Raw genomic sequence first — 14,556 nt, 5'->3', positions numbered from 1 at the left:
GGCTTTATATTTTCAATGGTTCTGTAGTGTTCTGTAATTAAGATACTACTTTTGTGATTTTAAAAAACTTAAGCTATTTTAAATAGGGAAAAACCCTGACATTTTGGTGTGGCCAGCTCGCTGTGTGGAATAGCTCAGGCATCCAACCTCAACGGTTATCTAAATGCAAATATGGAGTAAATATCCTACTGAAATGTTCCTCGGTCCTTGGAGAAGATTTTAAAATGTATGTAGTTAGCGTATGCCTGCGATTTTACCTCCTGCACCTGAGAAACAGCACATGACTCTGTGTGCTTCAGGGGGCAGGCTGTTTCTTGAAGGTGAGGAGGGCAGGCTTCTGAAGGTTGCCAGGGAACTGGGAAGTCAGGCCTCCTCGACCACTTTCTCACTAAGGCATTTTAGCAGCAGCACGTCCATACCTTGAAATGTTTTAACATCTCATCTTGAAAACTGCTGTTCTTCTATAATCAGAAAAGACAGTGATTTTCTCATGGTGAGTAGTTTATTGTAAGATAATTTACAAATATCTTGCTGTCTTTATTAATTTAAACAATGGACCAACAATTTCTTCCGACAAGGATAGCAGTTGCTAAAAACAGAATCAGCTAGTTGAATTTTTCTTCTTTACCTGAAAAATAAAGTACAGAACAAATAAAAGTCAAACAATGCTTTTCTTTGGAAAATAAAAATGTCAAGAGAAAATACCTATTTCAGTGGGGCTGAAAGAACTGACTCTACATAATAAAATGTTACCTGACACTAGTGTGTCCCAAATTTGCACCTGGGGACCCTTTCATGGGGTCTGTCAGGGCACAACTATTTTCATTATAATGTTATCTGCCTCTTTATTCTCATTCTCGAGAGCATGCGGTGGAGTTTTCCAGAGCCTACATGATGTGTAATATCAGAACAGAAGGAAGACAGAAATGGATGAGAAGTGAGCTGTTTTCTGTTAAGTCGGACACCATGGAGTCCTGAGACCAGGAAATCTGAGAGCCACTGCTCTTCACCAGCCTTTATTTAATACCTCAAAATAATGCTAATTCTCTATCCTTAAAGGTTATGTAATATATCTAAGGGGAAAAGCCCCAGCATGACCCACACGCCCCCACACGTTGGCTGCCGCTCGCAACAGCCCAGCAACCTCTCAGGGAACCGGCTCCACTGTTGCTAAATGAGCTTCAGTGACATCTGTGTGGGTTTCTTTTCTGACAGGGTGTGGGGACAGGGTGTGAAACAGTACCACTTTACCTCTTGTCTGAGGATGAAACTTGATTTTCATTAATTCCTGGGTTATTATATTAGAAGAAAAAGACAAACAAAACAAGCAGGTCAAGAAGCAATCCATGCTGGTTAATCATGTATAATTTCCAACTAAAAAAGCCCATTTCCTCACGTAGTACCTTGAGTGTATCACATAAATACTTACCAAAATATTCCCTTAAAACAGATTCAATGATTATTACCAGAAGTCATAGACTTCAGTCTGGTTAGAAGCAATAAAACCATGTTCATGCAAGTAGGCAACACTATGAAAGCATAATTTAAACCACTGCTTTTTCTATAAGTAGCACACAATACATTAAAAAAACTTTTATGCCAGCAAATACTTGGCATGTCAAGAATTATGGTTTATTCATGCCTTTTATTTTATTACCAAATAGCCAAATGTGTCTGTATTAAATATTTAATGCAAACACATTTTGTATATTTAATACAATATATGTCTGTTTAAGCAGCAGGACAGACAGGGTACAGGGCATGCAAGTCCGTCCGTGCAAACCGTCCACCGTGGGGCTGCGCAGCTAGCTTTTACCAAAGGACTTAGATGGCCTTTCTAGAAAGTGAAAACTAATCAATTTCTAGTCATTTAAATTCTTTTTTAAATTCTTGATCTTTATGTCCCAGTCTCCCTCCCCTCATTTCCCCGAGGTTGCTACTTTTCAGTCCGGTTCCCACACTCCTAATCAAGGAAGAGCCTGGCCCTCAGTTCGGCAGAAGCTGTAGCCTCAGTCAAGTCCGAGCATCTCCCAGCCCCCGGGACCCTCAGAGCAGTCCTTCCCCCAGGCCTCAACGCTCCCCACCTGAGAGGTCAGCCGGGTTGAAAATACTCTATGGGACCCTCACATCAGCCCCGAGTTTAGAACACGACTGAGTTACAGGGAGAGTACCTTAACCACGCCCATCAAGCTAGGACTGGCAGGGCCACTCGTCACTGCCCTGGACCCTGCGAAGCTAACAATGCAGTAGTGACCAGGCTGACAGAGGGGCTGGTCTTAAACTCAGGCTCAAGAGCAAAACAAGATGATGGTGCTTAGGACAGCAAAGCGGATCGATCCAACCCACAGCCTACAGAACGGTCTCGACCAGGTTACTATGTCTGTGTGGCGTCCTGCCCATTCTTAGCCTCCAGAGACGAGACTCAAGGACCAACTGAAACGTCACCTTAGCAATGAACCTTTCCCTGATTCTTAAACAGACCCATGTTTCCATACACCCAATAAAATGCCATTTCCCCCTCTTCTGAGCTTTCAGTCCTTAATACTCATGATGCATCATTCACTGACTCAACAAGTATTTACCCAGGAGGTCTGCACCAGGTGTCGGGGCTATTGACGTGGATGAGACGCCCCCCCGCCCCAAACCCGCAGGAGTTCAGACAGACAGGAGGGCAGTTCCTAACAGCAGAGTGGCACAGTGCAAGTGCTGCGATAGAGGCTAAAGAAGGCTGCCCCCAGAAAACCGTGAAGGGGGTTCCTGGGAAGAAGGCTCCCCCAGATCCATCAGGAAGGAGAAGTGGGAGTCACTTAGCTGCAGAATCAAGGGTGCAGGGGAAGAAAAGAGTGGCATTTCAGGAAAAAGAGCGTGCCGCTAAAAAAATATGTTTTTTTAACTCAGGAGAGAAATGACAAGGATCTGCATTAAGAAGGCACAAAGGGGAAGGAGTCAAGGGAGGTTTAGAAGGTAAAATTTACAGAACTTGGTGACCAATTTTGGGAGGTAAGAAAGAATGAGTCAAAGATAATTTACTACACATTTTATCTCTTGTCACAATTATCTGCATATTTTCCTTACTGTATTAACATGTAAAGGATCACACCCTTTAACCCTGTGCCTAGCATTGAATGAGGTACATACGGGGCTCAGTTTAATAATTTTAAAAACAGAATTCCCATTACCGTAAACCTAGTTTCACAAAAATTAACTATGTAGCTAGACAACCAGGACATCTTCTTGAGGGAAGTAGTATTTTAAGTACCACTGTAATACAGTAGATATGGGAAACTTAATTTTAAAAATTCCTAGACCCTACCTCCATTCAATGATTTATAGATTTATATAAAACCAAAACCAAAGCCAGTCCTGTAACTCAGAAAGCTTGGTTTATAATGTTTTAAGTTCCAAAGACAGATTTTATAACTATAATGAATTATCCACATCCTTATTCCTAAAACTTCAGGAAAGTGACAGGTACAATATACTGACTTCTAAAAGGAAGAAACTAAAGTCTGAATGTTTCAGCTGAAATCATCAGAAGGAACCAGAGATCCCATTTTTGTCAAATCCTTATAGTCTAAGACTAAGGATACAAGATTAAACAATGGATCATGTCACCTCTAGCAGGCAAAACGGACAACTTAAACATGCAAAGGTTGAACGGGCAGGCACAGGTGAGAAAAGAACTCTGAGGGCAAAGTACAGTTACTTACAGAGCTGCAGCACCAGAGATGATTTCAATCAGCTCCTTTGTGATGACAGCTTGGCGGGTGCGATTGAATGTCAAAGTCAACTTGTCAATCATTTCAGCTGCGAACAAAATAAAAGATTAGACAAGATCTAAATTTAGGAAAGAATTAGCTTAGGCACTAACTCATTCATAGATGTGTGCAGCTTAATTTAAAAATAAGAGATTTGGTTTCTTTTTGGGGACCATAATTGGCTGCTTGAGGAATTTCAGGAAGAAATTTTTCTGTCTTCCACGAGATACCCTTAAAAAGTACTTGCGCACTTCCTGCCTACCAAGAAAGATGTCACTTCCTTTGACGGCAGACAATACTACTCTATCTTTAAAGACTCGGCGGCAGAGCCCAGGACCAGCTGCCAGCTCTCTGGCTCCCTGGCCCACTTCAAGACCCTACTGTCTCCTGCCGGGAGGGGCCCCCTGCCACTCCTGCCGGGGGACTCTCGGGACGTGCTGCGCGCTTACAGGCGTTCTTGCTGGCGTTGTCCATGGCCGTCATCCTGGCACTCTGCTCACTGGTGGTGGACTCCTTCAGGGAGTAGTAGATGATGTTAGCCAGGCTGTACTCCTGGTAGTTCCGCAGCACGTCGGCATCCACGTCGTCATAGACACTCATACTCTCTGTTAAAGCAAGCGGTGGATCTCCCTGAAGCTACGCCGCGCAAACACTGAGTTAATCAACACAGCTTCCTAGTACGGAAGGCCTTGGTAATTACAGACAAGTCAGTGTGAGACTGGTTAAAAGACTCAGTCCTAGAAGCTTCATCTATTTCCATCTCACAGATTATAGCAGATTTTTGGCAAAATGATACTTCAGATGCCTTACTGAATAAAACTTAAGAAGCCGACATTTCAAGCAGCCTCACTACATCTCATGGCTACGACGTCCTCTGGACAGTGTCCGGCAGAGCGCCTGGCACAGAGCGCCCGACATGAAGGTTCAATAATGAAGTTAAGGCAAGAACTGAGACTATGCAGGGTGATATAAAAACCCTAGTTCAGCCATCTGATTATTGGAGAAATATGAAAGTGTCAGGAAAACGAGGGAGGGAAAGCTCCTCTGAGAACAGTGAAGAGTGGGAGAACTAGAGGCTGCTATGAATTTTAGTAATTACACTGTGACAATTAGCAGCACATTTCAACTTCATTCATCAGGGCAGAGTGGTGAAACAGTAGTTTTATCAGACTTCACATACAGTGGATTATATCTCTTATTTTATGTGCCATTAAGAAAAAAAACAGTCAATTAAAAACGACATGCAGGGACTGGGAGAAGCATCCTAATTTCAGAGACATTAAAATGTAAAAAAGTGCACATCTTAGAACGGATGAGATACATAGACGGGGGAGGCACAATCAGTGCTTGAATATTATTTCCAGGATGCTTCACTGTGCAATCATGACTTTATTCAAACAGCAAAAGGAAAGAACCGAGTTGTTCAACGTAAACTAGTTCAATTCTCCATTCTAGCGCTTCTGACTGTCTTGTGGGTGGAGGTTCCCATACATAAACTGCAAAGCCAATTTCTAGCCAAGTTCTTCCAACCCCCGAGGATAGAAATCGTCTCTAATGGGAGGCCCTCAATGGGTATCTAACTGTCTAATTAATCAAGAAGTAGAGTAAGAGGCGTCAAACAACGACTGGGCTATGACTTCACGGGAGCCTCTAACAGATGGTGACGGGAGCAGCCCAACATCATTTTGTTACTGCTGAAGAAAGCCATCCTGACAAAGAATGTTTCCCTAAATTGTGCAAACCTCTCCTTTCAACAGGAAAAAGCCTCATCACACAAAAACCTACCGGCACTTGCAACAGTGTCAAGGGAAAAGATGGGCTTTTCTTCTGTCTTGTAGGAGATGACAGACCTGGAAGGCAAAAGCAGAGGTAAATCCCAAGGCAATTTCTAAACTGTTAGCAGACATTTCCTTAATTTAAAAATCTGAACATAAACATAAAAAAGCTTGAGATTTCAAAAATTTTCTTGCCTGAATCGGTTAAAGATGATAGACCCTTCATCAAATTCATATCCAGAATTTAACAATTCAAGGGCAATGACTGACGCATCCCCAAAGGTAGGGGGCCTCCTTCCTACTTCTTTGAACGTCACCAGAAACTGGTCAGAATGAGTCCTACAGGAAAATGAAGAGATCACATAAAATAGTTTAACAGGACACTTCTGCTGAAAGAACACAGGGAACATGGAAAAAATACTCTCACTATGGATCAAGCTGTTTTTTTTTGGGGGGGTGGGGTTCATGGAATTAGGTTGTTTCATACACTGTCATGATCATTCCTTCCCTTTAGCACCTGCCAGGAACTAAGGACCGACAACCAGGCCTTTGTTGTCTTCCGTCTCTCTGCCTTTACTTCCCTTCTTCTAATCCTAATCAACTGTTGTTCATTTCTGACATTTCCAGGCTGTGAGAGCTCCTCAGAGTCCTCATTAACAAAAAAAAAAAGTCAGTAGCTTCTGATAGCCCCAGTGTATTCCATTTATGGTTTGGAAGGAGAAGCAAAAGACAAGTGGAGAACAAGGGCAATCTACACATTCTAATATGTCATGGAGAAAAGAAAAACAAAACCAAACCCTTCTGTGCATATAAAATGGTAACAAAAAAAAAACCCAAAAAACACCTTTGCTTAAATAAACTATCAAACTTCCCTTTATTCACACTTGCGCCCTTTTGAACATCAATAATACAGACTTCAGTCACCTCTGAAGTATGCCCCTGATTTTGTCACCAACTCCAACAATCTTCACTTCCTTCCCAGCCGCCGCGAGGCTGGCCACCTCGCTCTTGATCTGTTTAGCAATCGAGGAGTGAATGGCGCCGCAGAGCCCCCGGTCCGAGGACACGCCGATGAGGAGGTGTTTCTTCTTGTCTTCAGGCACTTTAATATCTGCCTTTTCATACAGAGCTTAAAAAAAAAGACTTTTTATATAATTACACTAAATACAGCAATAATCCCTATTAAACTGACGCCTCAGTATAACCAAGTGCACTTATTTCATTTACTATCAGGCTGAAAACCATAAAGGATTAAATCTCTGAATGATGAAGGTCCAAGAGTCAACTTATCTTAAATACTGACTAAAAGAAATCGCTAGAACAATTAAAGAACTTGTAAAGAGGCCAGACTTACACAAGTGCCAACTTAGATTTACCAACTTCCCAAAGAATGCAGATCTTCAGTGTGCAGCTGACAAAGCAGAAAGCAAACGTTACGGAACTGCTCGCACAATCTGCACACCGAGCTTTACTGAAAACTGCTAATGGTAAAACAACGGATGTGCCACTTTGGGGATTACTGTAACAACCTCACTTTGTTCGTCCGGTCTTCCTAGCAGCGGAAGCCAAGAGGCATTTAAATAGAATTAAATACCATACATTTTACTGAGGAAATGCCTGTGAGAGAAAACAGGAGGAGAGTCAGAAGAGCATCACCCCACGAGGCTGGTCTGACCAGGGGGAAGAAAGGTGGGGTGGCAGCTTCCTGGACCGCCATGCAGGGCTGCCGGGGAGCCCTAGTCTCCCCAGAACATGCCGGCCTGAGCATCCTGCCCGTGCTTGGTTGCTGGCCCGGAGCAGCACCTGGGAAGCACAGCTTGGGTGCGAACACAGGGTGGGCTCAGCAGTGCTCCCCGTGGCTGCGAAATGCCCCTTCACGGCTGCCACGTCCTCCCACATCAACCAAATTCCTACTATGACCTTTTTCAGTAGAGAGCAGTGGTTCTCAAACTTCAATCCCTGAGGCCCTTCCACAGAAACCAGAGACAAGTAAATACTCAATTCCAAGGTTCAGGAGGATGGAGAGAATACTTGTCTCTTTTTATGTTTTATATTGTACAGCATAAAATGCCTCTTTAAAGTTCTTAAATATTTAAAATGATTAGCCATTTAATATCTAGCAGTTAGTATTTTTTGTAATTTAAAAGACTGTACCACAAATACTCTAATCAGATATGCAAGCCAGTTTCTTCTTTATTAGATAGTTTGGTGATTATAGACTTTTGGGGGGAAACAGATCTATTACACTTACTCATTTTAGCAAGAAGGGTGAATAGTAAATGACTTCCCCCTTTTAATAAAAACAGGCTAATTTACCAACCAACATTTAGTGGGCCACCAACTAGGTGCTTACCATTGTGCTGGGCAGAGAACGGGACTCGTGAGAGCAAACGGCTAGGACTGACAAGAAGGGCTAAAACTAACCCAGCAAGTCTCCCCACACCTGCTCCTTGAAACTCAACATGGCAGAAAGCAAGGAGCCATTTCCACTGGGGCCCAGTGCTGTCTTTCTCTCAGCAGCATTCTCTTTAGCAGTGTAAATCCATGTTTAAAAAAGATGAACAGCACAAGACAACTGCTACACCAGGTAATTTACATCTAATACACAGATTATTCACACAGATAATGCAGATACATTTTCTTCAATTTGGAAATGAGCAAACTTTGCCCTCTTCACCACTGACGTTTAAACACTGCACTCATGTGCTCAGAGTCAGACCCAAGACCACTTGGTCAGCTTCCATGGCAGGGCACCCCCTCCCCACCCTGCAGTCCTAAAAGATCACATAACGGTGCAACAGGATGAAATCAAGTGTTTGCATTGGATGCACTGTACTTCCAAGTTCTTTTGATGGCATGTTCAATAAACTGGGAGTTTCCAGAATATTTTAAAAGCAAACGCAGTCACATACAGTGGTCAATTAATCGACAGGCTCTGGTGCCAAGCCACACAGGTGCACTTAGACTGCAGTGTGCTTCAGTTTTTCTCATCTGCAAAGCAGGGGCCCTAACAGCTCCCCCCACCGCCCTGGGCTGCTGCACGTAAGTACTCTGAGCAGACCTGCCATCACGTGAGCACCAAATAAAAGTCCCAAGCAGTGACCTCTCTGCTAAAAGATTCTTCATCATCCGTGAATCGCAGCCTCCTCTTACCCAAGGATCCTATTCCGTACACTCGGGCTGGTTTCAGCTCCCTCTCAGCCCGGGCATATTTTGCTGCTGCCACCATTTTCATAGACTTGGTAATTTTCTGGATGTTTTTGATCGACTTTAGTCGCCTGGTAACTGGAAAAACAGAAGTGCTGTGTCAAGATAAAGACGTTATCATTTCATTTGTGAATTTATTGAAATATTTTCCTAAACTGCAACATAGACTAATTAGCAGTCAGGCTATCAATTAACAGCATGATGCTAAACTACGCTTAGTGTTAGGATGAGTACTAGTCAGACCTCGGACAAGACCAGCAAAACGGCTACAAAAGAGAACAGTAAATTATGCATTTAAAACATTAAATGGGACTGAAAATGGCCTTTAGCCACATATTTCATAACATCTTATACACACACAGAGAATCGTTCTTTCTAGTTGTCATTACCACTCTACAGAGAACAGGGGCAGAACCACCACAGGTCACCTCACACTGGTCTTTTCCAAAACCAGCTCAATGTCTCACACGTATAACATAGATTGATTTTTGTCAATTCTGACGAAATATACAATGAACTAAATCAGCACATTTTCAAAAATATTATCTGTCAAAATTTAGTTTTTCTTAATTCACATATGGAGATAAAGTACTTACTATCTTTCAAGGTTGCCATATTTCGAACTTGGATCCTGAGAATAAAGGTGGTAAAAAAATTTTTAGCTTTTTGAAAAATAGCTCCATGATACAAGAAAAACTTTCCAAGTTAATATATCTATTTAAAGTGTCCTATAAAGAAACTATCAAATATAAGACTCTGAATGCTTATGCGTGTGTGTGTGTGTATATATATATATATATATATATAAATTCTCACTACTGATACCAACCCCCTATATCAAAGGCCTCATCCTATGTGACAGCTAGCAAAGCTTCCACCGACCTCACAAGGGCATTCACACATGTCCTAGTCTCGCCCCCATGTCTCTGCCTACACTGTTTCCGTAAGAAAAGTCCTCCCCTGGTTGGGCTGTCCAATTGCACTTAAAATCAAGGTCAGCCACCTCCAAAAAGCATCTCTCAGTTCTTAAGGAAGTTCCTGATTCCTTGAGTTCACCAAGACCGTTTCAAATAACACTTAGGGTCAATTACACATCCTAACATGACCACATGTGGGAAACCAGTTTATTTAAACCGATTCTTAACTCTTCCAGCTCAGTTCAGCAAGCATTTACGGAGCAGCTACTCTGCTCCAGGACGTGGTCTCTGACAAGAAGCATATTTTTACCTCCTAAACAATATACATGCAAATTTAGATTTACATAAAATTCATATTGAATATTTTCTACAGTCTTTAAATTGCTAATGCATAAAAGCCAAAAGGATCTGACCTAAAAGTACTGCTAGTGGAAGATAAATGAGAGGACCTGCTGCCCACTGAAGACATGTTGTCAAATACACAATATCTTTCAGCTCCTAAGTCCACAAAGTACTCGTGTTGGTCTGGAAAGCTCCACGGGAGAACTAAAGAATCAACAAATTTGTGCATAAAGAAGGAGGGCCTCAGGAGCGCATCCTGGGAACTGGATGGGGTTTTGAAGCTGGAGACGTAACTTGGGTTAGTAAGTTGAAATATTATTTTATAGGTAGCAGGGAAGGGATGAATGCTTATAAGCCCACACATCAGTTTAGTCTTTCAGTAAAGTGTCTCAGATGGCACTGAGAAGCCCAAAATGATAGTGAATGTGGATGACACGGAGGCCAAGTAAGGGGCTGCTTGCAGCTTCCAGACAAGAGAAGGCAAGAACCTGGACTGAGACACCGTACTAAAAAATAGACTTAAAAAGTCTATTACCAAAAAAAATGCAGGTTGTGAAATGAGATATGATGGCAGTTTAGAGATTATATGGGCTTATGTGCATAAAAATAAGTCTGAAAGGTCATCACTAGAACAGTTTTCTCTTGATTTATACATCTTACTACTGGTATTAACCAGGCATAGAGAAAGAAAAAGAAAAGAAAATACGAGGAAGGAGACTATATGAAAAACACTAGGTTTGGTTTTAAAAATGGATGCACTAAAGGAAAAGATGAAAGATGCCGAATACTGAGGAGTTCTGCTAGTTCAGAGTGCCGACTCATCACCACAACGACCATCCCATCAGCATGTTAACAGCATCCCGGGGATGATTTTTTTTTTTTGGAAGAACGTTTTTGTCCCAAACCTTCTAAATTTAGAGACTATAAGGACCGAGGGTCTTCTGTGATTCTTTGTTACGCACATTCCCTAATTTCCTGTTTAGCCTTTAGTTCTAAGGTTCTTTATTTCTTTAAAATTATTTTTTTAAAATCATTTTTTTTTAAAAAAAAAGCTTTCTTTTTAAAGTACAATTTGAGTACAAAATAACTATGAACTAATCTGAACTCTCTTTAGGGATAGGGTGCCCTACCGAATATACAGTTTTTGCAAATGAGAAGATAAAGGAAGCTGTGAATCAGCTGTGGGTTCTGGAAAATTGCATCATGTCGTGAGAAATCTTTAGGAGGTTATCTGAGAAACTAGAAACATTAAACACAGTGGAGGGCACACCACACAGATAGATGGTGGATTTACCATCACCTACCCTGACCACATGGCATTGTTAGAAAAGCTGAAGATTTTCAGTGGAGGAGAGAGTTGGGGAGGTTGACAGATGAACGATTTATCATGAAAGAATTTTAAGGAGTATATAATGCTGAATAATATAAAAATTAAGGAGGAAGTAGCATCTGCTAATTCCTAGGGAAGAGAAAATTATGAAGTACGTCTAATTCAAATATTGAATGCCTGCATGAAAGTCCACCTCCCGCCTCTCCACCAAATGACTCCCTTGAACTTCACCGCCAACACTACCCACAATTCAGCCTTGTTAGGCTCTCACCTTCACGCATTACACTTCATGTAAAAAGCGTATGTATAAATTCACTTTCATTTTTCAATGGACACATCTGGATCCCCACAAGCATCTGATCCTCACGCTTACCCAATGAATTTTGTACTATCATTTCCCCCATTTAACTGATGAGGAAATGGCACACAGACACTGAGTAACTTGCCCAAGGCCACGCAGCGAGGTGAATGGCAGTCAGGGTTCAAATCTGGGAGGTTTGGCACATACTGCTGCCTCTCATTCTCACATTTTTTTTTACATTTAAAAGCAAGTATCTGCTACCCCAGTCTCAGAGGACAACCCTTTTCTCTCCTGAAATGCCACCTCTTCCTTTTCAGTATATATAGTTCAACTTATGGCCATTGGTTTCCTATTATAAAATAGTTCGATTTTAGAGAATGTGGAACACTAGGAACTAGAAATGCATTTCCCCACGATTTCAGACAGAAAAATCAGAGACTCTTTTTTCCCCAAATTTCTTACTTCCAATTTCTTAATTTCCAAAAATTTAGGGTACTTTACTGACACCCCAAACAACAATTAAAATAATTTCACTATAGTTTTAATTAAGCCTAATGTTTAACGTTGGTATGCTAACCTCTCTGAAACAAAAACTATAATAACAAACTGCAATTTAAAAAGCTTTCAGTAACCAGAACAGAACCAAGAAAATGCCTCTTCGTGGTTCCGTAAAGGCAAAGGTGTATTTCCCTGCCAACTTAATTATGTGGCGTGCGAAACATGAGGTTGGTTTTAATTCCTGAATTTAAAAGGCAATTACAGGGGGCAGGGTATAGCTGAGTGGTAGAGTGTCTGCTTAGCATGCAAGAGGTCCAGGGTTCAATCCCCAGTATCTCCAGTAAAATAAATAGACCTAATTACCACTCCCCCACAGATTTTTTTAAAATTAAAAGGCAATTACAGCGATTAGGAAGGTTAAAGCAGAAGAGGCAGGAAAGACACCAGGCACCAAGAGTGATGGACTATGTGCAAAGGAAGACGACAGAGTATGCTTTCCACAGTGGAACAGCAATGCTTAATGAATATTCAAACCTACCAACTGAAAACCAACACTCCAAAGAGATTAAAGATTAAGGTCAGGACTTGGACATTTATTTGCTGCGTGAGGTCCCAGTTTAAGCCCCCAGCAGCAGTTATCTCAGGCGGAGAGACAGCTTAAATGATCCCTTATTAGAAGATCTTCAAATTATCTCACAGGTTTTTAAAAAAAGTTATTTCTATAATTTTACGTAAAATATTTTGTCCTCATTTCAGCAACTGTCCAGTTTTAAAAGATCAACTTGGATGATTTAAGGTTCTCAAAATATTTACAGGTAACATCAATGCACAACAAGATGGGAAAGAAATAAGGCTGATGTTTGCAGAGCACCCCTGCCTGGCAGCGATGGCTCCACAAAGCGCACTAGGACCACGTCTATTTGTGTACCACCGCATTTTAGCGCTTCCCACAGTGCCAACTTGGTGCAGGGAAAGCACCCAGCAAATGTGTGCTGAGTGATTAAGAAACGGGACAATCTTTACAAGTGAGAATCTAGCTAAGGCGACTTCCTAATTCTCATGAATTCTCCTTCAATATTAGGGAGGGGAAAATCTGACTTCCAAATCCACCAACATTCGTATATAAGTTTTTCACAACAGATTTAATTACTTATTACCCTGAAAATCTTTTATTGTTATAAGTTATTTGCTGCATAAAAACGTTACCTATTTCAATAATGCTTTAGAGTCCCTTCTTGTAAGTTAGGATACAAAGATCTAGTTTAGCGCATGACTCCTTAGAATTCTCCTTTCCTGTAAAACCGCGGAAGGCTACACACAGCCTAATAATCCCCTTAGCACCGTGTCTGCAATTCTTTCAGACTCTTGTCTTCGCTCCAAGACATTTCATATTATTACAGGGTACCACCGCAAACCAACGTTTATCTGCCTATTCCTAGGCCTTCTTATGTGCAGGGTTTTTTTTTTTTTCTTTTTTCGGGAACCAATGTTTAAAATCCTTAAAACGTGCATGGCAGTTGACAGATGACGCTTACAAGTCCATCTATCTTCTTCTCTTGGGGACCTCGGGGCGATGTCATGACCTTGCAGGGTTACTGCTTCGGCAAAACGGTTTCAAGATAGTGCTAGGTGTCCCTCCCTTCCTCGCCAACAAAATTTTGAGGGCCCCTCTGCAGCCCATGAGGACATTCATTTTATCCTCCTGTGCCAAGCAAACGCCGGCTGCGCGGTCGGTGTTTAATACACATTCCGGGTTGTTGCGCTCTGCACTGGAGGGCTTCCAAAGGCCTCAAGGACAAAAGGCACACCTTAACCTTCCCAGGACTTCCCTCCCCGTGTTAAGGAGCCGGGGTAAGGACTCCTCGATGCTCGCGGCCTGACTCCCTAAGGATTGTCACTGAGTGAATCCAAGACCGCCCTGAAATTAACTCGGACCCCGATGACCACTCCTCGTGGCCTTCACCCCGCCCCACCCCGCGTCAGGAAACGTGGCTGGACTTCGCTGTCTCCGCGGCCCCTTCGCGCGCCCTTTCCCGGTTCCGAGCGCTTCCTGAGCCCGGGCCTCTGCGGGACGCGGGCCTCGCAGGCCCTGCGACCCTTCTTCCGTCCCACTCGCCTCCACTCGCTCCCCCTGCCCCTCGCCCGAGCTCTTCCCTCCCTCGCAACCCTCCTGTCCACACCGCAAGCTGCCATACCATTGCGGCTGCACCGCCCAGGCGGAGAGCCCTGCGATGCCGGCCCGAGAGAACATGGTGATACCCGCCCGGCTGAAGGTCGGTCAGACAGGCCTCAGGGCGCGTGCGCGGAGGCTTCCCGGCGCGCCCAGCCCACCCCGCGCTCTCCTTCAATCCCACTTCTTCAGCCTCGCGAGAATTTGGGCCCAGCCTTCCGAGGCCCCACCTCCTTCCGGCTCGCAGGCCGTACTTGT

At 42.8% G+C, this 14,556-nt stretch overlaps 1 protein-coding gene across 2 annotated transcripts; it reads right to left on the bottom strand.

Annotated features, from left to right (window-relative positions):
* Positions 1–483: 483 nt before the first annotated feature.
* ATP5F1C (ATP synthase F1 subunit gamma) lies at positions 484–14,476 on the bottom strand. 2 transcript variants are annotated; one of them, XM_031444762.2, is made up of 10 exons: positions 14,324–14,476; positions 9,337–9,371; positions 8,687–8,818; positions 6,458–6,662; positions 5,729–5,872; positions 5,544–5,608; positions 4,208–4,363; positions 3,711–3,807; positions 1,252–1,288; positions 484–628 (listed from the first exon to the last, which is right to left on the bottom strand). In XM_031444762.2, exons 1-9 carry the CDS (start codon positions 14,377–14,379, stop codon positions 1,282–1,284), a joined length of 897 nt encoding a protein of 298 aa, XP_031300622.1. In that variant the 5' UTR covers positions 14,380–14,476; the 3' UTR covers positions 484–628; positions 1,252–1,281. The 2 variants fall into 2 exon arrangements, with proteins under 2 accessions (XP_031300622.1, XP_031300624.1); XM_031444764.2 differs by lacking the exons at positions 484–628; positions 1,252–1,288 and having other exon boundaries at positions 3,707–3,807.
* Between the last annotated feature and the right edge of the window lie 80 nt (positions 14,477–14,556).

The sequence above is a fragment of the Camelus dromedarius genome, chromosome 26, assembly GCF_036321535.1.
Source record: "Camelus dromedarius isolate mCamDro1 chromosome 26, mCamDro1.pat, whole genome shotgun sequence".
Classification (NCBI taxonomy): Eukaryota; Metazoa; Chordata; class Mammalia; order Artiodactyla; family Camelidae; genus Camelus; species Camelus dromedarius.
The sequence above is the reverse complement of the archived record's forward strand: the minus strand, read 5'-3'. Positions and strand labels throughout refer to the sequence as shown.

Excerpts from the sequence above, each read along its gene's own strand:
- ATP5F1C (XM_031444762.2), bottom strand. The coding sequence starts at position 14,379 with ATGTTCTCTCGGGCCGGCATCGCAGGGCTCTCCGCCTGGGCGGTGCAG. Across the intron at positions 6,663-8,686 it reads GTACGGAATAGGATCCTTGG|CTCTGTATGAAAAGGCAGAT; the intron begins GTAAGAGGAGGC and ends TTTTTTTTTAAG. Across the intron at positions 4,364-5,543 it reads TGACACTGTTGCAAGTGCCG|AGAGTATGAGTGTCTATGAC; the intron begins GTAGGTTTTTGT and ends TTGCTTTAACAG.